Below are 27370 nucleotides of genomic sequence, written 5' to 3'. Positions count from 1 at the left end.
AGTAAACCAGGCTAGTTCCATGTGGGCGAAGACTATTTTGACAGTAAACACACTAATTTACTTGATGAATAGGATGAGTTGTTCAACACCTGTCCATTTTTGCTGGGAGCATTAATTGTACCTCATGAAGCATATTATGTTTGTAGGCACTCAAATAATTAAATAAACAGATCAGTTAACCATTCAAGGGAATGTTGACCCACAACCACTTCTTAATTGTTATTTTAGCAACTGGCAGTATTTCTCACTGCTCCAGTGGATTAGTGATGACTATGTTTTAGTGATCCTTCAGCAAAATCACTAACTTCTGGATAGCAGAGTAGCAATAATTTTGAACCCTAGGAATTGGATGGTCAATCAAGCATATGGAATTTAATTCCAGGTACATACGGCCTTTAGTACCACATCAAAGGAAGCTGATAATGAAATGTATTTAAATATTTTTTAACAAAAACCATGTAGATATGTAGGTGTAACAGGTAAGGATATACATGTAAACCTGTTTGTTGATCTCACATTGGTGAGAAACAAGATATAGCAATCACTTTTCTGAAGATGGTGTGAGTGGTGTCATTATTGTCAACAGTTATTTGTTAATATTTTGATTAAAGTTTATCATTTGCATAGATTTCCTAAACCCCTTGATAGATCTCATTACACTCTACATGATTCATTATGAACCTTAGACAATTTATTCATACTATCATGCCCATTTTACCTAGAGATCAAGGTCACAGTCATATAAACATTATATTGAAGTTTAGGTGCAAGTTTTCTCATTTGCTTATATTTCCAAAACCCTCCGATGGAATTTGTTCTTACTTTAGAAGAGTCATTATAAAACTAAGATCACTTTAGTCTGAGCTGATTTTGTACATGATATTTAAGGCTTACGGTTGTTGCTGGAGTCTAGTACTTTTTTTCTTTCTTTTATGCAAGACATGTAATTATTTATTAGCCAAACACTTGAAGATGATATTCACATTCATCCAAGGCAAGACTAACAACAATTGTTCAAAAATGTTTCCTCTCTTACAGATGGAGATGGTAAGAAATTGTACCTTCTATCCCAGGAATGCATTCAGGAACTTACACAAGCCATATCTGTGATAGATCAAAGAGTGCAAGCTCTTAAAGATGGGACGGTCACCCTCAGAGATTTCAGTGTAATCAAAGATGCAGAAGACAAGTTTCAGGAACTGACAAAGATTATGTTTGAAAAATCTGAGGAAAAAAAGGGGAACACATTTAATGTTTCCAAGGCAGTGGAGATTCGACAAAGAGAGGTGGACATTTACCTCTTGGAGAAGAAATATGTAGTAACTCTGTTGCAGCTGTGTCAGCATATACCCTCTGGTAAGTAAATTCTTTACTTATATACTTTGTGTTGATGATAATGAAAACATGTATACATTCTTATCCAAATATTAATGTTCTTAAACAGAAAAAAAATCACTCCAGTTGCTATTTAGATTCAAGTGACTTTGAGACAAGTAAAGCCACTGTGATGTTTAATTCAAGAACCTTTCTGCCACTCTAGTGATGTTGAATGGTTTTGTTCTCTATTCTACAAGTGTCTTATATAAAGTTAAGAAAACTCATGACATGACATCAGTTCAGTTGTTTTTTTCTTATCATGCAAGTTCAAGAGAGTTTATGATATGGCCATGCATCCATTATTTGTAGTCTATTAAAGAGGCATTTTTTTAACAAAACAATTTATTACGTAAACAACCAGGAATTTAGTAAAATATTGAGATGTATGTGCATGTGTTTGGATTTTTAACATAGCTTTTAGCAATTTGAGTCATATCGCTATGATGTCTGCAGTGTGGCAGTTTATAGTGATGTCTGGCACTGGGGCTTGATGCCCCAGACATGGGGCATCATGTCCCACCCAGTCATTTTAATCTGACACCAGGCTGACCAGTCCTAACACTGACATGTTAATGCTGAGCACCTAGCCAGGCAGCTGCTAGTACCATTTTATAAGTATTGGTATGATTTGGCCGAGGTTTGAACATACAACCTCCCAAATCTGAGGCAGAAAATCTAACCACTTAGGCCTGTTTAGATAAAGAATATGTTTGTTCCTATCTGGAAAAAGCCCTTTAATTTTGCAAAGATTGATCAAAGTCAGGAAAAAACTGAATTTTCAGTTACCACTTGATCACAGAAAGATTTATGTAATTGAGTCATAATTGAACTGATCAAGTGGTAAATTTATTGATTCCTTGCTAGACTTTTCGGAAGTTGCAGAACTCTTCAGCTAGTTGAGGTACAATTGCAATGTGGATCATTTGGATGCTTGCCAAAGCATATTTTTTAATAAGTTCATGTGCTTGGGCCACCAGTGTCTGCTCCAGATTAGCTCTCATTTTATGCGGAAAGTATGAAGACCAGTCATCACAGTGTGCCAACATGTTATCTGCAACATGTGATATCAGTCTGTTTATGAGAAATATAATAAAGCTTATCTTCCCAAGTTCCCCTTTTAAAAGTTAACAAAAATGCATTGCGATAAATGTTAGCTTATTATTTGGTAGTTCAAGCTCGAAACGTGGTTTTAAGTATTATCATCAGTAGTACCACCACTCCCACCATCAACCCACCTTTGTGGTGACTGTTAAAGATATAGAAATATACTGACTGCAGGGGCAGTTTTCATTGCAGAATCCCAAGCTTTGGGTATCTCTGACAATGGCTGCATTAAATATATAGTCCATGTTTGGATTACCTTGAAAGGAGCCTTTAGGGCACCACCTAGACATTTGTGATTTTAAAAAAAATTGTCCTCCTTACTTGTAAACCAAAGGTAGGAACAAACACCTAAAATATATTGGTTGAGGTAGAACAAACACCTAAAAAATATTTTGGTTGAAGTAGGAACAAACACCTAGAATATATTGGTTGAGGTAGGAACAAACACCTAAAAAAATATATTGGTTGAAGTAGGAACAAACACCTAGAATATATTGGTTGAGTATCAGCTTATTTCAGAAAGCTGGCATCTTAAAAGGCAGATAAATGTATCTCAATACAAAAGTTAAAAATTTAAAATATATTTGGAAACAAATAAAAATAAAAATCATATTGCTGAAGTCTGATGAGGCATGACACAAAATCTCATATTTGCAAAAAGAAGAAAGAAAATAAAATATACAATATACTGCTCAAGTATGATAAAGCATGACACAAAACCTTGTGTATGCATGCAAATATAAACAAAAATTAATATTTCTAAAGTTTATTCAAGCATAACACAGAATCTCCTGTATGCAGTAAAGGAGCACAGATAACAGAGAGTAGGAAAAAATATCTGCTAAGAAATGTGGCCACTCTTTTCTTTCCTATATCTGTCCACAAGGGAGAGAAGGCAGTAATGTGGATATTTTACAAAAAAACTTGAATCTTTAATTATGTGGTTAATAAAATTGGGGGATATGTGCTGGATTTTATCTTACATTATTTGTGTGTGAGGTGGCCCTTGAAGCAGTCTTAATAATTAAATATCAACAAGATATAAATTTTAATTGTGAAGAAAAAAATTGCTGGAAAAGTGGCCAATATTTTGTTGTCAAGATCAATTCAGTCTGAATTTATGCTATGGTTGTCAGAAACAATGAATGCTTTGATGAGGTGAGCTGTGTTATTGTTGATTACTCTCTGGTTTACTATATTGTATGTTATCATGCTGACAAATTAAACTAAATGAACAAAATCATTGTAGATTAGGGCCTACTTAAAGAGAATGAAAGGTAAACCATGTATAGCAGCTGCCTAAAAAACCATATACTCTATGAGGTAAAGGGTTAATGTACTGTTGTTTGGCACAGTTGTGTGGTAAAGTTTTCTAAAAGAATTTGTTAAAATGTAAATAAATTGTTCTGAAGAAATCTGAAGAAGAATGGAAGGGTACATCCTTTACCTAAATATCCAGACATTACAAATTATTATTTTATCTTTCTAATCAGTTTGTATACTGATAAAGCTTGTATCTGGGGGAAATAATGAACCTTATCAATTTTTTAGTTAATAAAATCAAAGGTCTAAAGAAAGAAGGAAAATGATTACTGCATAATGACTTGAGTTCTTAGCCATCTACAGTTACCAAAAATTGTGCATGGCTTGCTCTTGGGTAAGAAAAAAAACCTTTCAGGTTTAAAAGGTCAGAGGTCAAGGTCATAATGACTGAAAGAAGAATAATAAGTTTAACAAAAGAACTTTTGTTCTTTAATCATCATCTTTAGTTTTTGTAAGTTACAATATTGATCAAGTCAGTTTGAGTTATCCTCACTAACTTGACAAGCAATTCAGTTTATTATAATACTTGGTCAACAATGTTATAACTACTTAATTCATAACTTCAGTAACACCCCCCTGAAGTTTCAAACATTACTCTTGAGTCATCCTCACTGACGTGACACACTAAATTCTATTTATTATGTCAATGCATATAAATATTGTACAAGTCAATTCAATTCAAGCAAGTACTAAACTGTAGAGATGTGTTAAGTGAAGCCAATGTTGCCTTGCAGACTTTGCAATTTATTGCCATATTATCCTTCCACAGTAAACTTTATTATAATTATATAATTTCTTCTTCAAATAAAAGACTCAGTTATAATACCTTTGAGTATCACCACTACCTTGTGTGCACATGTGCACATAATAATGCAGGCGTACTTGCACATATGTGTATAAATGTTTTAGGTGTAATGTTTCTAGTAGCTTTTAAAGTTTATTTAATACTTTCAGTTGACACCTCAGAGCTGGATAGAACCATCAGACATTTAAAAGAAAAGAAGGATATTTGTATCAGAGATATCTGTCAACCAGCTGATGTGGAGACAACTACTCTTGAAACATTTAGGCCAAAAATCACAGCCTATAAGCTCTCAGCTGAGGTTGTCAGTATGCTTGAACCTATGCATGCATCTTACAAAAGTAACATTTTCTTGAACTTGTGGCAAGGCATTGGACGTACCTCCAAGGCTATAACCCTTGATGAAGTGTATGAACAAGTTTGGAAACCAGCCACTTCCAAAATGAAGGAGATCACTCAAAAGCTTGTTAATGGTGAGATTTTGTTTGCTGAGATGGAAAAATATCTTGGACAAATTTATGGAGAAAACCAAGAAAAAATGGTGGAAGAAATGATGTTGATAAATGTGTCAGATGTAAAAGCCAGAGAAAGGGTAAAGCAGCTGAAGCAGTTTCGACAGTTGGAGGCATGTGTTGATGGGGCAAAGACCATCATGAGTGTTGCCAAAGCTTATGAATTGAGTGGTGATTTTGAAGTGATAAAGACAATTGCATCACAGGTCAGTTTGCAGTCTGTATGCTTCACATCTAATTAAAATATGCAGCATGATGATGATAATGAAGACCATGATAATCAGATGATGATAATGATGATTAGGATGATAGTGACAATGATGAAAACAGTGATCATGATCACAGTGGTGGTGATGATGATGGTTTTTAATTGGTAGAGAATTAGGCTAACATTAGATATATTTCTGCATCCTGTTTAGGACTGTGATGGGAAACTATGGTTAGAGGAGGAAATATTGAAAAGACGAATGTGGTGCATATTTGTGCGTGCTGATTATGATGAATTTGATTCTCTTATTATGTTGTATGAACTTGAAGAAATTTTGAGTTTGATTTGATACTGAGGTTTTATTTATACCCACTTTTGTGATGACAAAACTTCCTTGTGATGGCTGTCTTACATTCATTGAGCAGAAGTTGAATTATGGATGGCTTGTAAATACCCTATTGATTTCAGGCTAAATACCTCAGGTCAAGGTAATTATGGATGGCTTGTAAATACCCTATTGATTTCAGGCTAAATACCTCAGGTCAAGGTAATTATGGATGGCTTGTAAATACCCTATTGATTTCAGGCTAAATACCTCAGGTCAAGGTAATTATGGATGGCTTGTAAATACCCTATTGATTTCAGGCTAAATACCTCAGGTCAAGGTAATTATGACTACAAGATGAAAAATAGTTTCTGCACAATAACTGAAAATGAATATGATATGGGTTTGTGTATAGTGTATGGCAAAATGAATATGATATGGGTTTGTGTACAGTGTACAGGAAAATGAATATGATATGTGTTTGTGTACAATGTACAGCAAAATGAATATGATATGGGTTTGTGTACAGTGTACAGTAAAATGAATATGATATGGGTTTGTGTACAGTTTACGGCAAAATGAATATGATATGGGTTTGTGTACAGTGTACAGCAAAATGAATATGATGTTGGTTTGTGTACAGTATACAGTAAAATGAATATGATATGGGTTTATGTACAGTGTACAGTAAAATGAATATGATATGGGTTTGTGTACAGTGTACAGGAAAATGAATATGATATGGGTTTGTGTACAGTGTACAGCAAAATGAATATGATATGGGTTTGTGTACAGTGTACAGTAAAATGAATATGATATGGGTTTGTGTACAGTGTACAGTAAAATGAATATGATATGGGTTTGTGTACAGTGTAAAGCAAAATTATTTCATAATTTATGTTTTTCTTTTGTAGAGAAGATGTCTTATTAAGTAACATCACTAGTAGAAGTTGTTATTGTTATTGTTGTGTTCTTGATGGGAAAAAATCAACCTTTTTTAATAACAAGTCCTTTATATGAACAAATTTATCTGATATGATTTTTAAACCAATACATGTCATTTTCAGGAAAATACTGCAAACAAGATGATGAAAGAATTTGATGATTCTCTGCTAAAAACCTGTGAATTTCTTGAAGACCTTACCCCAGAAAAAACCAACTGTTTGGAACACTTTATAAATTGCAAGCGTCTTGTACTATGGCTCAGGGAGTCCATGAAAGGTATGTTTGGTATTTTTGTAGGTATGCCTGAATTTATCTACTCTGTGTGTGTGTGTGTGTGTGTGTGTATATATATATATATATATATATATATACATACATACATACATACATACATATAGTTAAAAGCTATCTTTCAGAAAATCTATCATCAGCTACTAATTTATTCCAGAAGTTCAACTGGTTGATAAATGTAGCCACCATTTAAACTGTAGATACATCTAATCTGCTCTCCTTATAAGGTACCCATCTTTCTTTGTATTTATGGATGTCTTCAGATGCATTCAGATATGGATTTTTGTTGAATCAACATAAATGAGAAGCAAGAGAGTGTAGACACTTTTCTGGCATGTCATCATTTTGAATTGTTTTGGTGAGGTATTGGTTAAGGTCTTTTGTTTGCATATATTTCTTAGACCCTCTGATGGATTATCATGATACTTAGTATCCTTACAGGTGGACTGAAGGAACTGAAGGTGTTTGTGGATCTTGCCAGCATCTCAGCTGGGGAGGGGGACATGGAAATAGCCAAGGTTAACTGTCTTCATGCTGCCACTACAGGATATGCTTCCCTCATTTTTGACTTTGATGAGAAATCTGGCTATAAAACACTGTTGGACAAGTGTCAGATTATTTGGAAAGAATTGAAAGCTGATCCAAATTTGCCAAAGAAACTGGTATGTAGAGTCAAGATAGAAGGATCTAAATTAACTTACTTTGACATACTTCTATGGCTCCACCAGCATTCTGCATCATGTACAGTCTGATGTTATTGGACCTTAAACTATTTTATTTTAAAATACTCATGAAAAACTGTTTAATAACAGCATTAGTACATGGTCTGTCTTGGTTATCTTGCTTACATTTTTGGGGATGGAAATTACCCTTGTCCACATAGAAAATTCTTCCTCCCATTAGATATAGTGTACTAGAAGGTTTAGAATGGAAATAACACAGACCCAGTCTAAATTCCCAGACCTGCCAAACCTTATCATTTTACCATAATTCTTACAGAAATGACCCTTACAATACTGACTTGAAATAAAAGCAAAATTGAGGAAATATGTTTGTTGCAGTAAAATTTGGGTATTGGCTTGTCCGTGTTTGATTCAGATCTGGGTTTCATACTAGAGTCATTGGTGTTAGGCAGGAAACCAGACTAACTTTACAGGAGTACCTCAGATGCTTTAAATATCACATATTTTTTCATGCAGAAGGTCTGCATGATCAAGCTGTTGCTTATAGAATTTTCTGAAAATAGCAGCCAACATCACTACAAACTCAAGCCTCTTAAAAACAAAAAGGAATATATGGACCCTTGTGGGAAGAAAGCAGGAAGGTCAACGATTATGTTTATTGCACATCATTTCTTGCTTTTAGTATGTCTCATGGCATGAGAGATGATTGCCATTGAAATTGGAAGAAAATGCAAATGATGATGTGAGATCAGGAGATCCAAGAAGCCACTGAGTTCCATAAGGTTTTCAATGGCAGTTTATGAAATTGTACTGGAGGTAATTAATCTCTAAGCATATTTTGCAAAGATTTTAGTTGAACATGATGTTTACTATCACTGCAGCAGTCTCGAATCACAGGTCTGCTTTTAAAATAAATATTTTCCAACTTGACAATAGCAGTACATGATATTTTATTACATCTTGCTGAAAACAGGCCAGACTTGCAGAAATTTTTTTAATGCATTTTTGAGGTCTTGTTACAGTTGGCAGGTCTGACTCTTATTTGACAGGCATATGAACAGTAGCTGTCTTCTTTGCCTTGGGTGTCATTTTCATTTAATATGTGTTGAAATTACTCTCTGAGAAGTTGTCTGTTTTCATGTCTGAAGTTAACATTTTGACATTCATTGCCTTTTTTCTGTACTTTTGAATGATTACATCCTCTGTCCTTTGTTTATTCAGTATCACACTTGGTGTTTTTGGAGAGTCTCACACCATTTATTATCTGCATTTACATAGGTCTCACAACATTCATAATTAGTAGTGGTTTAACAGAGATTTAGTAGTGATGATCATCAGTACTGTTATTACTGTTTATTTCAGGAGTTTACCTTTGCAGGAATAATATGCCACAGAGTATGGAGATGTATGTTCATTAAAAGTGCCCCAGTGGGGCTCACACCTAACCTTCCTACTACGTCTGATTCAGGCAAAGAGATGGTCCACATTCTACTCTACAATGCAAAGTGGCAAATCGTTTGTGCTATCTCACTTCTGGTGAAGTGGCAGACTTTCTGCTCTTCCTGTCTGATGAGAGAGAGGGAGAGACAGAGAGTATTTTGAGCTGCAGGAATCACATTCACTGATATCTAGATTGGAAACTTGTGTGTTATTTGAGCATTGTCAAAACTCCACAACAGACTGTTGGGTGAAGTTTCTTACCCTTAAAATGGTATACATCCTGTTCTCATTAAAAACGGTATTCTGGTTCTCATTAAAATGGTATTCCTGTTCTCATTAAAAATAGTATTCCTGTTCTCATTAAAAACAGTATCCCTGTTCTCATTAAAAACGGTATTCCTGTTCTCATTAAAATGGTATTCCTGTTCTCATTAAAAATGGTATTCCTGTTCTCATTAAAAACGGTAATCCTGTTCTTATTAAAAATGGTATTCCTGTTCTCATTAAAAACGGTATTCCTGTTCTCATTAAAATGGTATTCCTGTTCTCATTAAAAATGGTATTCCTGTTCTCATTAAAATGGTATTCCTGTTCTCATTAAAATGGTATTCCTGTTCCTGTTCTCATTAAAATGGTATTCCTGTTCTCATTAAAAACAGTATTCCTGTTCTCATTAAAAATGGTATTCCTGTTCTCATTAAAAATGGTATTCCTGTTCTCATTAAAAACGGTATTCCTTTTCTCATTAAAAATGGTTTTCCTGTTCTCATTAAAATGGTATTCCTGTTCTCATTAAAAATGGTATTCCTGTTCTTATTAAAAATGGTATTCCTGTTCTCATTAAAAATGGTATTCCTTTTCTCATTAAAATGGTCAGAAGGAGCAAGTTTCGTGCCTTGTCAATAAAAAAAGTTGATTTGTCTCCTTTGTCAGCCCAGTTTCTGCAAGAAAAAACCCCAACAAATTCCTTTGGTAGCTTCATTCCCTATTAAAATCCCCATTCTCAGTCAAATGCGCTGGGGATGATCAAGATATACATCTCTAGGGATTTATTATTCTATTTGGCTGCTTCATAAGGGGGATAGAAGAGTAGAAAGAGGCTTTTCCTACCTATTAGGGATTTTTTGGCATTTACTATTTATGGGTGGAAGATCTTCACTATTCAGAGTGCTTATTGCTAAAAGGGATTAGAAATTAAAGCCCATGCATTCAGGGCTATTTTGATGGCCCATCTAACTCATTTGTCTTTAGAGGATGTTGGTCACATATTACTTTCCCTTACTTCTAATTTTTGGTATTTGGAACATGAGTGTGAAGTCATTTTTTTCTTGTGCCCAATAGTTATGGCACATGAAGTGGTTTAATTTGTCATGAACTTACAGTGTGGTAGGCTCTCCTACCTTAAAGTTTAGTATATCAGATCTTTATACCAGTTTGTGATGCCATTATACTTGAACTGACAGATTCAACAAGACAGTAGTAATAGGTATTGTGTTACTGTTATTAAAATCTAGTTCTTTGAGTGGGTAAGAATAATTTTAATAATGTCACTATTTGTGTAGTTCTCTCCTCCCATCCTGTTCTGATGTCCCACTTTTAATCTGCATCTTTGTAAAAGAGGATGGCTAGTGCACCTGTACCATGATGTGGGAGTCAGACTGGTCTGTGTTCCTTCTGTTTGAACCCTTCTGGAATATTCTGAAAATGGGAGGAAGAATTTTCTATGTTGATGAAGGTAATTTCCCAGGAAAGTTAAGCAAGACAGTAGTGCTGTAGTGACAGGTAAGTATTACATTATTAAAATTAGTACCTCTCCATGACCAAAGTTCATTTTGATAGTGTTGTGACTGCTGTGTTAGTGTTGTGACTGCTGTGTTAGGGTCCTTCAGATTTAAACATTGATGCAATAGTACTCACAGTTTTTGACTGGGACCTTTAGCTTGACACAAGCTATATTCTGCCTCAGCAACTTTTGTCATTCATATAAATTTTCTTCAGTAATGTTACTAAGTGTGATGGCTAGAGTAAATGTTAAACTCTTCGCTTTTAGTCGTTTTGTGTGTTTCACAAATTTGTGTATATGTTTGACAAATTCATTTCATTAGTTTATTTCAAAATAATTTGTCATCTTTCAGCTTGATACAAATCGTCATCTAGAATGGTTGAAGACCGTAAAACAAGCACATGGTTCAGTAGAAGTTACCTCCCTTGCCCAGGCAGAGGCAATCAACTCAAAGGGAATCTTCTGTGTAGGAGCATTGAATACTGCTAAGAACACCATTTTGGGCATGGTGAGATACTTCTTCCTTGATATCACAGGATTGTTATTGGATCAGTTTGCCTCAAGGATTTCTTAAACTCAGTAATTGCTCTTTAGAACCAGAGATGGCAGACAAATGGCTGCACGTGTGTAAATTGTTATGACCCTTGTATAAAATTACTGTATAAAGTACAATTTCATGATTAAAAGATTAGAAGGAAAACTTATTGACCATGAAATGGGCAATTTGACCAGTAAAACAAATACAGTGCTGTGCTAATGAAGAACAAGCTGGAGCACAATGCTGTAACAAATTCAGAATGGTTACAAATGATGTATGTATTTTGATGACAGGACTCTCAGCAATAAATAATAAGCAAACATGAAATGAAACTTATATGTACTTTATGATTAGATATGAAAGTTAGTGCTAAATATCCAGTCAGAAATCCTTTTGCAAGCTAATTCAGAATTTGATTCTTGCAGAGGTAGGAAAACAAGTACTGTTGATGTGAGGACATCATCAAACAGTTGTCGTAGTTCAGTCTTGATTTGAACAAAATTAAATAAGAAAGAAAATTTGCCAAGAATCACTCTACAATTCTGTTTACAAGTGTTCAAATTGCAGTTTAAATTTGTTTTAAATTCTGTGTTATCTATTGCACTTTATGAATTTATTTTTTCATTCAAACTTTAATGAAAACAGATACAAAAGCTATAGCAATCTTTAAAATTCTTTTTCATTCGAAATTGGCAAAAATAGAAGGAAATGGGTAATGTAATTTGTGAGTGCAAAATCAGAAAGCATTTTTGAGACCACAGATGAAAAATGTTGATGTTCTGATGAATGCAAAGTAAGATAAGATTAGAATTCATTATTTCAGACTGCATGGTCCACACATCCTAATTATAATATAAAATATAAAGTATTTTCAACATAAAATATTATAGGTATCTTATGTATAGATACATTTACAACACTATAGAATTTGTGATTGTTAAGAGCAAACTTATGCCAGATATTTAAAGAGTAATTTTTTTCAATCTATCTATGATCTGAGAATTTAAAATATACTTCCACAAAGATTTCAAGATATAATTCTTACTGTTGGATATTTTCTTACTATAAAAATATTCTTGTAATCATTGATAACACATACTTTCTTCTTAATTCTACAAAACTGAATGCATTATAGTTTACAAACATGCTAGAGGAACTGTTCCATCTTGGAAGGCTTAATAATAAAAAAAAGACTATTAATTTAACCAGTAATAGTTTTCGTTTTATAAATTCACAAAAGATTGTCCACAGAAGAGTGTGGTACATTGTGCAGCAATAAGATTTTATTAATCCAATTTTATATATAAAGAACAATTTCTGAATTTACATAAAAGCATGTTTGTTCAAATAAACAAAAATCTGTAATGTCCTGTTATATCTTCATCATGTGACTGATTGGATTTTAAAATATGGCCCAAATACATATAACTGTTGATGTATGCAAGAGCATGGCCTGTAAGAAGGACAGAGGGAAGATATGGTAATTGGAAAGAAATTAATTGAAAGACCATGCATACTGACCTTTGGATACATGCATGCATGCATCCCTCCATGCATCCATACATACATACATACATACATACATACATATGTACGTACATGCATACGAACATGCATGCATGCATGCATGTGAGTGCGTTTTTTGTGTGATTTTGATTTTTAACGTAGCTTTAACAATTTTGTCAGTCATATCATTACGATGCCAGCAGTGTGGCAGTTTATAGTGATGTCTAGCACTGGTGCATCATGCCACAGATGCGTATCATGATGTCCCACCCAGTCACATTATCCTGACACCAGGCCGACCAGTCCTAACACTAACCTCATGATGCTGAGCACCTAGTTGAGAGAACCAGTTGCTTAAAGGTTTAAGTGTTAGTAAGAGACAAAATCTCTCACTCACCTAGCCATTAGGTCAATTGATCTTACAGTTTTTTTTAATCAGTAAGACATATCAGGGTCTATGGGGATGCTGAAATTCATGTGAAAGTATGCTTACTTGTTACTTTTGGATGCATGAAAATTCCAACAACCAACTCATGGGTATGCAAGCATTTTTGTTGGCAAAATTTTGATTTATTTGATCTGTTCCACAATGCAATTATCAATCATGCAGTATACCAGCTATCAATCATGCAGTATACCAGCTATCAATCATGCAGTATACCAGCTATCAATCATGCAGTATACCAGCTATCAAAGAAAAGCAAAAGAAAGTAGTAGATGCCTTGTTAAAGAAAACGGAACATGAAAGAGACTGAGATTCATGGTGTTAATCATGAAATAGGACATTCCCATGGGCCTAAAAGATGAAAAACAGTGGAACTTTATTAACTGTATGCTTCTTGCTGTCCTTAGTGGCTGTGAGATGGAGGAGCAAGCTTGAAGCTATATTGATAGAACAAGGCTGTGTAAGATTCAGTGGAAATTATGAGTCGATTTCTCTCCTTGACTAATCAGGGCATTTTTAGCAAAAAAAAGACAGCTTCCATTGGTAGCTCCACTTCCAATTGAGAAGCCCAGTCTCAGTCATGTCTGTGCTAGGGGTGATTTGGATAAACTTTTATGGCTTGTTAGGGCTCAGTTTTTGGGGGGTAGCTTGTAAAGGGAGAAGAAAAGGTCAGAAGCATTGTTTCCTTAACTTCAAGGCTCAGCTATTATTTCAGCTTCCACTATTTCAAAGTGGTTAGCAATGACTATCAAGAGAGTCCCTTACTGATAGGGGCCTTTCTTTCATAACATTTAAAAGGCATGAGGTTTGTGGCATTGTCACCTCATGGGCCTTTCTATCTCATTTGTCTCTGAGGACTGATGAAAGCTGCATTCTGATTTTATATCCTACTGATTTCTTTGCCGACTGCTTTTGGATTTTGCTGTTAGATGTCAGTAAGATAAATGATCTCAGTAAGACAAATGGTTTCAGTAATATCTTACATTCAGTATAAATAAACTGAAAACTTTGTTGTTGTTTGTTATTTAGTATGAAATAATTTTGTTGCCATTGTTAATTTTACACACTTGTCATTAGATTTATGTGATAGCCTTTTATTTCGCATAAGTTCGCTATCACTACTCCAGCTATTGGGAAAATTGACATAAAACTTTAAAGAGACTTTCACCCTAGTTGGTTTTAAATTAAGTATGGCTACCATAGCAGCCATTATGAAAATCTTGTTCTCACTACAGCCCTAAATTGAAGATCATATTGATATGGGGTTTTTCACTGAAAGACTTCTTATGATGTGTAATTGATTCTAAATGAAAATGGTGCTGATCTGACATCTGCAGTGACAACCATCATTGAAAATTCTGTTATAGCTACTTTTCCTGGACAGATTGTTGTATTGACATGGGGTTTTCAGTATGAGTTCATGTGATGTAAAAGATGGCTCTGAGTGAAAGTGAATCCAATCGACATCTGTATGGCCATCTTGAAATCTTTTTTTGTCCTAAATAAAAATAATACGATCCTATAATAAAAAAATTGACTGCCAAATAATTCAGCACTTGGCAGTTAATATAAAAAAGGGTCTTCTCTTGATTTGGGGAAATTCATTTTTGGGGTTTCATCCTTTTAAGTTTGAATTATCAGACTTTGAAGTAAAAATCACATTAAGTAGTGTAATTTAATTCGCTTCCATGTTTTTATGTACATGTAGATGACCGTTCGTGTGATTATATCCATTTTTATGTGTCTGACATAATCAGAGATTATTATACCTTTATCTGATTCATGCATTTTTGAATGGAAGATTCCTTATCCTGACTTAAGATGTTATATAAATCAGCATGTTTGTGAGACTTAGCAAAATAGTAATGAAATAATTCCACAAACAAACTTAAGAATGTCAAAAACCAACATTTGGAAAGTGGCATCCCTCAGGTAGAAATGATCACGAAGATGTGGTGAGATCATGATGATTGCATATCAACACACACACCTAACTTGTAAATACCTCCTGAAGGGTGAACATTGAACATATTGTATGACGTATATATAAAAAATAATAACATATTTTAAGGATGTTATATTTATTACCTCTTTTATTTATACATTTTGTTGAATTGTTATTCTTTTTCTATGGAATAAAGACAGCATTTCACTTGTCAAACAACATAGAATGCTTAATGTTAAGGTGACCTAATTTTGGAGCATAGATAATTCTCTTTGGGGTTTTGACTGAAATCAGTTCATATGATTATTTAAATGCAAAATATATATTTATGAATATGAAGGAAGTTCGAAATTGTATTATTTTTATTGTTTTCTCTTTGACAAATCCTTGAGTTAAGCACTGACATTTAAAGTAAAGTATGTTGAGCAAAATGGCATGAAGAAAACTCAACACTATATCTTGTATGAAAGCAAACAAAATAATTTATTTTCATCTAGTAAGTTCCTTATTAAATGGCATAATTTATTTTGACCATGAGACATAACTATAATGGTATGATGTTGGGATACTTAAGTTCATGTTATAGTTACCCATTTTTAAACTTACCTCATGTAATTCTTACACCTGTAGGCAAATTTATGTACCATATTCTTGAGTTTTCATTATTGAGTCCTTTTTTTTAAGTACATGATCAGTTCTCAAAAATAAAAAATATTTTTTTTTTCGTTTTATTTCTCTTTGAAAAAATTAGTTATTTTTTGTGCAAAAATTACATGAAGCAAAGTATTTAATTTACATGGATAAAGCAATTTTTTTTCTTCTGGATTTTATATAATACACAGGGTTGTTATTTATATAGCGCACATATTTTCTTGCAGGATCTTCAGAATACCCTGCAGTTGACAGTGCCTGACCATGACAAGGAGTTCCAAGGTCACAGACAGTACACATTTGAACAACTGCAGGATCTTCAGAGCCGTCTGATGCTGGTGGCTGGGAAGGCAGAGCAAGGGAAGGATGATGTAGATAGGTTTATGTTGGTTAGTAAAGAAATGTTTATTAATTAGTTTCAAAATACCATTTGTTTCATGAAACAATTGGATTTGATGTACAAGACAAGGCTGTATTTTACTTTATTTATTAGAATATGAATAAACATTTGTTGCATTTTCATAGCATGGGATGTGGCAAAAAATAGTTCCAAGGTGGATGATTTAACCCTTTACCTCCTAGAGTATATGGCTTTTTAGCCCTTCTATTGCGCTATAAATAGAACACCTGTTACCTATTTGACTCCATACACATAGGCCTGCCTGTTAACTGGTAAGCAGTGTAGTGTATGTTACGTTTAACAGCATTTTAACCATTTTACATTTTTGTTACACATGTTATTATGGAAAAATTTAAGAGTAAAGTCAATTTGTTATAGCTGTGTAATTATTTTTCACATAAGAATTTTTTATGTGCTTTAAAATCTTGAGAGAACTCATTCACCATCAAGTCAGAGAAGCTGCCATTTCTCATACTAAGTCATCTGAATTTGATAATTTAAAAAACCAAATTGCTGCCTACATCATTATTGGAGCCTTTACCTAAATTATTGAAAATTTCATAGTTGTGATTCTGATCGTGAAAATTGTAAGTACTGAACGAAATCCGTGACCTCCATTTTGGAGAGTGGAGAATACAACCCAGTTACTTTAAATAGCAGATTTTGACCAGAGCATAAACAGTAACCACGTGATCTGACATAATGGTCATTCACAGAAATGAATATAGTATCTAATAGGGGGTTTTCCCCGAAGGTGGTGCTATAAAAACCTGCTCAGAATGGCTGATGTTTACAGCAGGCATCAAAAGGCATTTGTATGCGATTCAGGTAGAGGTGTCCAAAGGCACTAGTATGCAAATAGAATAGAGGCATCCAAAGGCGCTTGTATGCGAATGGAGTAGAGGCATCCAAAGGCGCTTGCATGAGGTAAAGGGTTAAATATGTTGTCATGTTATAAGGTGGTGTGTAATGATTTCTGCAGTCCATTTGTTTGTTACTATTTTCATTACACGTGACAACTTGAATTGTCCATCTTCTACAGGTAAGAGACTTTGTGGATTGCTTTCACTTGGGGTAAAGAATAATGCTATTGATTTCTGGGTGAAAAGCTTAAGGTCAAGGTTGCTTTGACAGAGAAGGTAAAAAGTTTTGGGACAGGTAAATTTGCATGTGAATTATTATGGAAAAGAAACTGATTTTGTGCTATGGATAGCACAATCCAGACGGGCAGGGGAGTGAATTTAATTTATTATTTAGCCATGATATATTTGCTACTTTTTAACAGTTAATATAAATATTGCAGGATGTAAAACCAAGTCCCTAACTGTTATGCTAATGTGCAGTCTGATGACTCATCCATTCATGAACTGTGAGTGTAATTTACCTATGCTGAATATTGAGATATATTGTAGCAGAAGTTTTATATCTTGAGACACAAAATGCCTAAATGACTCGTACCTTGACAACAGTGACTCACTAATTTACAACTGATATGGGAAATGCAATGTCCATATGACTAGTACCTGACAGCAGTGGCGTACTAATTTACAAGTGATATGGGACATGCATTGCCCATATGACTGGTACCTGGCAGCAGTGGCATACTAATTTACATGTGATATGGGGACATGCAATGCCCATATGACTGGTACCTGACAGCAATGGCAAACTAATTTACAAATGATATGGGACATGCAGTGCCCATATGACTGGTACCTGACAGCAATGGCACACTAATTTACAAGTGATATGGGACATGCAATGCCCATATGACTGGTACCTGACAGCAATGGCATACTAATTTCAAGTGATATGGGATATGCAATGCCTATATGACTGGTACCTGACAGCAATGGCACACTAATTTCAAGTGATATGGGATATGCAATGCCTATATGACTGGTACCTGACAGCAATGGTACACTAACTTATAAGTGATATGGGACATGCAATGCCCATATGACTGGTACCTGACAGCAGTGGCACACTAATTTACAAGTGATATGGGGACATGCAATGCCCACATGACTGGTACCTGACAGCAATGGCACACTAATTTATAAGTGATATGGGACATGTGGCACCAAAATGACTGGTACCTTGACAACAATGACTTGCTGATTTGCAAGTGTTATGGGACATACAATGCCTAAATGACTGGTACCTTGATAGCAATGACTCGTTAATTTACAAGTGGTATTGGACACAAAAATGCACAAATGACTGATACCTTGACAGTAATGACTAACAAATTTTCAAAAGTATTATGATATATTAATAATATGGGATCACTGGCAATCATGAAATCTCAGTAGCCCTAAATACTCCAGGAGACATTCCAAAAGGAATATCAGTATGTACATGAAATGTGAGTAATGTACCAAAACATTCTGATGAATGAAAAAGTATATTCTTACCAGTTCTGGCATTATTACATTTCCAATTGGGTGGCCGAGTGGTCTAAAGCGCTCTCCGTTACAGATCACTGCCATCTCACCTCTTTTCGCGTGGGTTCAAGTCTAGGATTCGGCTAACATGGGTATGTGAGAAAGCTCGCCAGTAGCTTCTCATGGGTCAGTGGTTCTTCCTGCGGTTTTCCCGGGTTCTTCCTCCACCATTAATACTGGCCGCCATGCATAGTCTATTGTGTGCTGAAATATGGCGTTAAACCCCACAACAACAACAACAACATTTCCAATACCTTAAACATGGTTTAAAGACCATTATGACAATATCAGTTTTGAAATTCTGGAATATAATCACATAAGAAAAGATCAGTCCAGAAATATGAAATACATAGAAAGGTATGATCAAGGACATGTGGATCCAAATGAATATGGAGAATACAAAACCATTTCTAAAAATATGATGTGAGTAGAAGTCTATATTAATTGATTACATTATATAACTACATCTTTCCCCATGTAGATAATAACCACCTGCTTTAATGTATCGTAAAATATGCTGAAGTTACAGAGTTTGGAAGTAGGGCACACATATTCAAGACCTGTAGCAATGATCTATTCTGTAACATTAATTAATACTTAAAATAGACAGTATGCAGTTCATTTGTTAAAATTGATTAATTTGTTTGGCTTGCTTCTGACAAAGTATTGGTTGTCATTGGGATGAGTGGATGGGGTGTAATGATTGCTGAGAATAACTTTGATAATGGTTGCCTTGCTACAGTCTTCTGTTATTGTATTTCAAGCTCCTTTTTTTACTCAATGTAGGTGTTTGACAGTGTAACAAGACTTGCCAATGTCTTCATTAAACTGAACTCGGCTGGATGTGTCCTTTTCAAACATTGGCAGACAAAGTTTCTATGTGATCCCAAGCGCCCTGTTTGTGCCTTTATCGAATTTGGTCAGGGAGCCAAACCTTTAAAGGGAAGACGGACCAAGAATGACGATGTCACTGCAGTCATACCAAAAATAGCAAGATTTATGGAAAATTGTTTGGATAAATGGATTGGCCATATCAACCAAAAAAGATCAGAATATTTGGAATTGAACTATTTTACAACAGACCAGTTGGTTATTTTACAACAAGAGCTGGTGAAAGTTGGTTCAAGCCAAAATCCAGATATCAGGATCTACCCCCTTTTGTCAGCTGTGAAGGAGAATTGTACATATGAAGATCTGGTAGATGCAATGAGAAAGGCTTCAAAAGATGTGGAGGTAGTGCAGATGGAGGTGGATGAGGAACTTAAGGAGATAGAAGAGTATGAGGAGGTTGCATCAGCTGAAACAAAGGAGAAGGAGGAACAAACTTTTATCGAGGAGATGATCCAGGCAGGATATTCAGAGAAGCTTGCAGAAGCAGCTCTTTTGCATGTGAAACCAGATGAGATTACAGAGGGTAAGTCTTGTCAGTCTGTTGAAACAAATGGCAAAACATGTTACAGAACAAAATTCTGTCTCTCTCTCTTGACCGCTCCGGTGGCCTAGTGGTTAAAGTGTCCGCCTTGGATGTGGGAGGTCGTGGGTTGGATGCCTGGCCGAGTCATACCAAAGACTTATGAAAATGGTACTAACAGCTGCCTCGCTTGGCACTCAGCATTAAGAGGTTAGGGTTAGGATAATGAGACTCGGTGAGACATCATCCTAAATGTCTGCGGCATGATGCCCCAGTGCTAGACATCACTATAAACTGCCACACTGCAGACATCATAGCGATATGACTGAATTTTGTTTAAAGCTACGTTAAAAATCCAAATCACACACATACACACATTCTCTCTCTCTCTCTCTCTCTCTCTCTCTCTCTTCTTTAATATTAGTTAATTACTTAAAATAGTATGCAGTTTATTTGTTAAAATTGATTAATTTGTTTGGCTTGCTTCTGACAAAGTATTGGAGGTCATTGGGATGAGTGGATGGGGTGTAATGATAGCTGAGAATAACTTTGATAATGGTTGCCTTGTATATAAAGCATACAAATCATATGGTGAATAACAGTCCTTTCAAGTGCACTGGATCCAGCAAGGGATCACGTGTGTCAGGGAATGATTAAGATAAATGCAATAAACTGACAATGAACAGTGCAAAATTAGTATCTAATTAGTCTTTGACTAATAGTTTTGCACTGTTCATTGTAGTTTATTGCATATATTTATATGGGGTGTGTGAATTTTTTCTTATAATTTAATGTTTTAAGAATGTTTAAAGATTGCGTTTCTGAATGGGAATCCAGTTTTTTCTTTTCAAATATATTCTAATCTTTTCTTTATACTCCAACTACTAATGGCAGGATAATGTAAAATTCTTTCCATCTCCTAATCAAGAGGTAACTAATGGTGTGCACCTTCATCCTGTCAATATTTTTGTTTGTATGTGAGACATGGATCCTGACAGTAGAACTAGAATGAAAAATTCATGCCTTAGAGATGAGATGTTTTCAAAGGATCCTGAAAATCTCATATTTTAAGACCACGTCTCTAATGAAGAGGTGCAAATTAAAATCCAGGGTACAATTGGACCTTATGAAGATCTGTTCATCACCGTAAAGAAACGCCAGCTAAGATGGTAAGGCCATATCTCACTTATCTGGCCTGTCCAAGACAATCCTACAGGGCATGTGAGGGGAAAGAGAAAACAAGGCATCCAGAAGAAGAGATGATGGACCTTGAAATGAAAATGATGCCAGTCATACATCCATTATGGCCACCAATATGGCTATCTTAAAAATCATTTTATCACTTCTTCTTCTTCTGAATAGTCTGATTGATCTGGGGTTTTCACCAAGAGATTTATCATGACATCTTGTTGGTCCTAAATGAAAATTGTGCCTATCCTTTATCCAATATGTCTACTATGACAGCTGTCTTGATAATATTATCATTACTCCTTCAGAAAGGATGGTTATATGGGTTGGTCAAAAATGAAAATGGTCCTGATCTTTATTCCATTATGGCTACCATGATGACCATATTGAAAATCTTTTTATAGCTTAAAAACATCTGAGATACTGCACATATTGTTTTATTGTTGAAATCTACTGTTTTTGAAAATTACAGATTGGAAAAGAAAATGGCACACTCCCCCTTTAATTTATTTTGGCAGTTTTACACAGTCATTCAACACATTACCAAAACCAGTTGGACTACTGAGGACTACAGCAGTACATTGATCAATGCAATAATGCATGGTTGCGTACAGCTATCCTCCATTATAATATGGTAGTCGGGGTTCATAACTGCCGATCATGCTATGTACTGGACAGCGGTATAGTGAAAATGATCATAAATGTTGAATATATTGGGGTTGGGGGTAACGAAAATGCCAGTCAGATGTTTAAAAATACTGTTTATCTAAATTATGTTTTTTTTTCACTGCATGGTATTTATACATTTGATTATGCCCAATAATAATATTTTAAAATAAAGAAACGAAGCTTTAAATTGCTTTCTTTCAACCCAAATTGCCATAGATATGATTATAAACAATGATATAAAGACCTCATTTTAATAAATATACTTGCCAGTTATCTGTCTAGAGCTGCATCAAGTTGAAAGTGATCTAAAATGTTATAATCACTTGCAAAATTAGAAGATCATAATCACATGCTTCTTCACCCATTTTTCAATTAAAAAAATGAACATCTGTAACGAATGCACTGAGTAATGTCATTTTTTGAATCAATAAAATATCTCATTTTCAGTTAAAATGTCAGTTACATATGATGATTAGTGACTGAATGACTTCACGTTATGTGCTGCACGCTTTTAGCAATTCCAGAACAAAGAATAACAGAAAAAATGACAAACCTACATATATCTGTTGTAATCCATTTAAAATTCACTGTCTGAAAAAAACATTTTTTCACAAACTGTACTAATCCACATAGAATAAACAGCAGTTACTCACATGATGTGCATTTTCTACTGTAAGTATTCTGTGATTTTAGTTTGATTTTTTTTATAGACCAGATCGTTCTTGTTTAGTTTTTTTGTGTGTGTTTTTTCAAGCAGAGTCTATGATATTTATCAGTCCTTTCTTTAGTGCAAATGAAGCTTTGCAACAGCATCTAGTGTTTCTGGTGGGTTATTTGGTCACTGTTATTAGTAGATCCTACTGATCGTTGAGTAAATTTTCTTTTTTGGCACCAAGGAAGAACTGAATGATGTCAGCAGCAGTCTTGCATTCACTGATGTGGACTGTCCTTATAAATCTTATCGGTGCTGAACATCATTGAGCTAAAACTGTCCCATAGCACAGTTTTAGCATTTCAACATCCTCCATAGGAAATCCCTTAAAATCACAATCCTATTTCCATATTAAGCTCTCCTTTTATGGATGTGTCTATTGGCAGTTTAAATGTCTTAATTCACTCAAAAATACTAATTAGACTAAACTCTCTTTTAAATCTGATTTCTCTGGAAAGTGACACTTGTTTGATTAGACCTTATTTGTACTGTAGCTACATTATGCAAATGAATATCTGTCTCTTCTGGACTGCACTACAACAGATTAAAGAAACCAGTCTCAAGGCAAAAGACATGCCACTGCTAACCCTTTCTTTGATTTGTTGCCATACAGGTGTCAATAAACAATGGTTGACACTATGAAGGCATGGCCCAGAGTACCCGAGTGGTCTAAAGTGCTCTCCATTACGGATCACTGCCATCTTACCTCTGTCTGCATAGGTTTGATTCTCGGATTTGGCCAGTGTGGGTATGTCAGAAAGCTTGCCAGTAGCTTCTTTCAGGTCGGTGTTTCTTTCCAGGGATTTCCCGGGTTCTTCCTCCACCATTAATACTGGTCACCATGTATAGCCTATCATATGCTGAAAAATGGCGTTAAACCCCACAACAACAACAACAATATAAGGGCTGTTCATTGAGCTGTGTTTACAGAGATAAAGTCACTGATCTGCTGAGGTGGCTTTATTGCTAAAGGCAAATTAAACAGTCATGTGTACTTGAGCCAAATATAATACAGACCAGTGAGAGTTATGGCTTATTAGAGGGATGGATAACTTTGGGTGTTGAATAGCCTGGTAGGACTACAATATCTTACCTTATCTTGGCTGAATACAGCAGTGGCTAATCAGATTTGAATCATGACCATAAAAAAACACTCTGGTAATGTCCAAATTAAGTACAATAGTTTTTTATGTAAAAGTGTTGCGACTGATGTTCAGTATTATTTTTCAATTTAAAAACAAAAATATAATTCTAATAATTTTGATTTTAGGGTCCTATTTTTCATTTTTTTTTTAAATGTAATTTTTATAATTGTGATGTTCAATCGATAGCACTACCATGGTTTGTAACACAGATTCTGATTCCTTGTCATATGTACTTGTGGTACAAGCTGGTGGCTCACATTAAAGAGAAATCAGCTGTAATGTCATTTTAATATATACGATGAAGATGACTGTTCATCTTTAACATCTCTTACAGGTATAATTTGGTGCTCTGAGCATCTGGATAATGAGGATATATATGCAGAAGAAGACACAGAGATGGGGGATGGAGACCAACCAGCCCAGGAGGCCATACCATATGAAGGCTGGAATAGATCAGATCAGTCTGTAATGTCCATCACTGCATCCATCTTAAACAGACTTGAGGTGGCAAAGGGGTATGGAAACCTTTTACCTTTTTCTGCGATTTAATAAAACCATTCTTGATTTTATCATGAGGTGACTAGATTTTGATAATGCTTTAGATATAATCCATCTATTTACGAAAACCAATAGCAGGTTTGTCATTAACATTTGGAGTAAGAGTGGAGTTGAAGAAAAGGAACCTGGTAACCTGGCTGAAAACTGTTAGTGAAGAGAAAGCACAGAAATATGAAATCATTACATTAGAGACTTGTCGTTTTTCTTGATATGGCTAGTTAATACCTATTCTCCTTTGTGAAATATTTTTAAATATTTTTTTTTTATAAATGTGGCAAAAGTCATAATAACATGCAGTATCTCACTGGGTTACCTTAATGTAGCATACAGTATGCCCAAGACCCAGTATTCTGTTTGCCCATGAGAACTGGATGCAAGATTATTGGACACTGATATCACAAAATTACCAGTGATTCTAATAATAACACAGTTTCTCATGGGAACTGGACACCAGAATATTGGACACTGATGTGGTTTAAGTTACCGGTGATGTCTCTAATAGCAGGTCCAGTAAAAACAAGAATGGTCCAATTTATCTAAAATAGCAAAAGTGATTAAGGAAAATTGTAACAGATTTTTTTATTGTTACATAATACATAACATTATGAAATTACCTTTTCTCATACTGCTTTAATTGGTGAGGACTTTAATAATATCCTCATAGTACTGCACTTTTTAAAAATTATCACATCCTTAGTTGTAAGGTGACCAATCAAACAGCATGTAATTTTGCCATTTTTAAATAGTTACAAACAATAATGGAGGTGTAGTAATCAGTCTTAGTAGGCAAAATAAAATGTGTGTTTCCTATTGCACTGCTTTTAAAATTACGATAGTTAGGTAGTTAGGTGGGGTTTTCCTTTTTAAAAAAAATTTATATATAAAATATAATGATTAGTATATATAATTTACTAAGTGCTTCAACTACAGGGCTAAACCAGCTCAGTTAGATACACAAGTACAGCGCTAAACCAGCTCAGTTAGATGCATAAGTCAGTTTTGATTAAAAAAATAAATTTTTTTGTTAATTTTTGTTTTATAGACATCATATATATTATAATAATTAGTATGTATAATGTACTAAATACTTCAAGTACTAGACAAAACTGGCTGAGTTAGATGCACACATTAATTTTCCTTGGAGAAAAAGGTATTAGGGCTAGCAACAAAAAACAGGAACAGTCAGCTGACTGGAAACACATTTTGTGTTTTCCTTATTGTACAAGTCAATCGTGGCCTAGTGGTTAGAGCGTCTGCCTCAGATGTGGTAGGTTGTGGGTTCAGTCCCCGGCCAAGTCATACCAAAGACTTACAAAAATGGTACTAACAGCTGCCTCGCTAGGCACTCAGCATTAAGAGGTTAGTGTTAGGACTGGTCGGCCTGGTGTCAGGATAATGTGACATCACTATGCTAGACATCACTATAAACTGTCACACTGCAGACATCATAGTGAAAAATTGTTAAAGCTTCGTTAAAAATCCAGATCACACACACACACATACAAATCAATTTGTGGATCACATATGTAATGTTAAAAAGTATTAATCAAATCAGTTAACTGGCACAGCACTTAAGTCATATAAGATAAGAGATATTTTGGTTTCTTCAATCAGAAGGTCTTACTTACATAAAGATGTTTTCAAATATTACACAGAGACATGGATGTAGATCCATTGATTGAAGACTTGGAAAAACTTTGGGAAGAGTTTCTGACTTCAGTCTCCTCCAGTGTGACTGACTATCTGAGTGTTGAACATCTTGGACTCATTGTTAGAAGACTGGCTGAAAAAGGTAAGAATACTGTAAATGCATTGCTTAATATTTGATTTTTCTCCAGTTTAAAGTGGAATTCCACTTTTTTCCTGACTTTAATCAGATTTTTTTTTATATTGTCCATTTTTTATATCATCTCTGATCCAGTTTTTAAAAAATGGTCTGTCCGGTCCCATTCCGCAACGACCCTTATAAATTATTCTTTCCATATATTAGTACATGACTCCTGTAAAGAGTATTCTGATTGGTCAATAGTTTACATTCATCCAATGAATCTTCATGTAATGGAAACTGATGGCAGTGGAAAGAAGAAGCATCCTTGCAAAACATGGCATCCTGAGTTGTTACGAGAGACAATGACTCAAAAAATTTATGTAAAGGTTTAAAAAACGTATGGAAATGGGAATGGCTGGAGCAAAAAGTTGAGGTAAATTTAGTTGTTCAGTTTATGAAAAAACTGAATGCTAGAGGACTGGCATTTTGTGACCTCTGCAATAAAGATCTGAATTACAGTACTTGCAGATGGAAGAGTTTGGAACAGCACCTACAATTAATTACTATAAGAAGAAAGATTTCTCGCATGAGAGAACAGATGTAGACCTCTATCAGAATATGCACACTCCATGCTGCCAATAAAAGCACTAGCTTGAAAGGAAAAAGGCTCTCATTGAGAAGGAAAAGAAACAATTGCACATTGAGCAAAAAAATGTCTTAGGTGACAAAAAGGAAGGCTAAAGAAATCTTTGCCAAAGCCGCAAAAAGATTCGACTGGCATATTAACAGATTGTGTCCAGTGGAGAAAAAGACCAGTGAATGTGTTGGATTATTTGTATATAGTTGATGTACTTAGGTGTTAATTTTACAGATTTGTTATGAAAAGAAAGAAGTATAATATATTTGCTGCAAAAGTTGACAAATTATTGTGACTTAACTACGATGTAAACACTTGCATACACATGAAAGAACTTCAGCATCAATAGTATTGGAGAACAAATTCATGTGACAATAAATATTGCAAAATTATTGAAGTCAAGTTGAACATTTTTGGTAAGTTTATTAGTTTTTCAGATGATTATTTTGGTTTATTTTATCATCATAAGTTGTACCAGGAGCATTTTTATATGAGTGTAAAATGCATTTTTGGACCTCCAATATTGGAAGTGCTGCCCCTTGAGACCCCATGGGGAG

General features: G+C 34.7%; 1 protein-coding gene across 2 annotated transcripts in view; it reads left to right on the top strand.

Moving 5' to 3' along the window:
* The window catches only part of LOC149773607 (E3 ubiquitin-protein ligase rnf213-alpha-like), a 371427-nt gene that overhangs the window by 77626 nt on the left and 266431 nt on the right, over positions 1-27370 (top strand). For both annotated transcript variants that reach the window (XM_089946359.1, XM_089946358.1), the window contains exons 16-24: positions 1039-1356; positions 4759-5324; positions 6719-6872; positions 7329-7549; positions 11146-11301; positions 16106-16267; positions 19512-20139; positions 24185-24365; positions 26064-26200. In XM_089946359.1, the coding sequence (XP_089802485.1) occupies positions 1039-1356; positions 4759-5324; positions 6719-6872; positions 7329-7549; positions 11146-11301; positions 16106-16267; positions 19512-20139; positions 24185-24365; positions 26064-26200 (2523 nt within the window). The remainder of the gene's footprint in view (positions 1-1038; positions 1357-4758; positions 5325-6718; positions 6873-7328; positions 7550-11145; positions 11302-16105; positions 16268-19511; positions 20140-24184; positions 24366-26063; positions 26201-27370) is intronic.

This window comes from Sinohyriopsis cumingii, unplaced genomic scaffold, assembly GCF_028554795.1.
Source record: "Sinohyriopsis cumingii isolate HCF-2022 unplaced genomic scaffold, ASM2855479v2 utg000624l, whole genome shotgun sequence".
Lineage (NCBI taxonomy): Eukaryota > Metazoa > Mollusca > Bivalvia > Unionida > Unionidae > Sinohyriopsis > Sinohyriopsis cumingii.
Note: the sequence above shows the minus strand (reverse complement) of the source record. Positions and strands in the feature narration are given on the sequence as shown.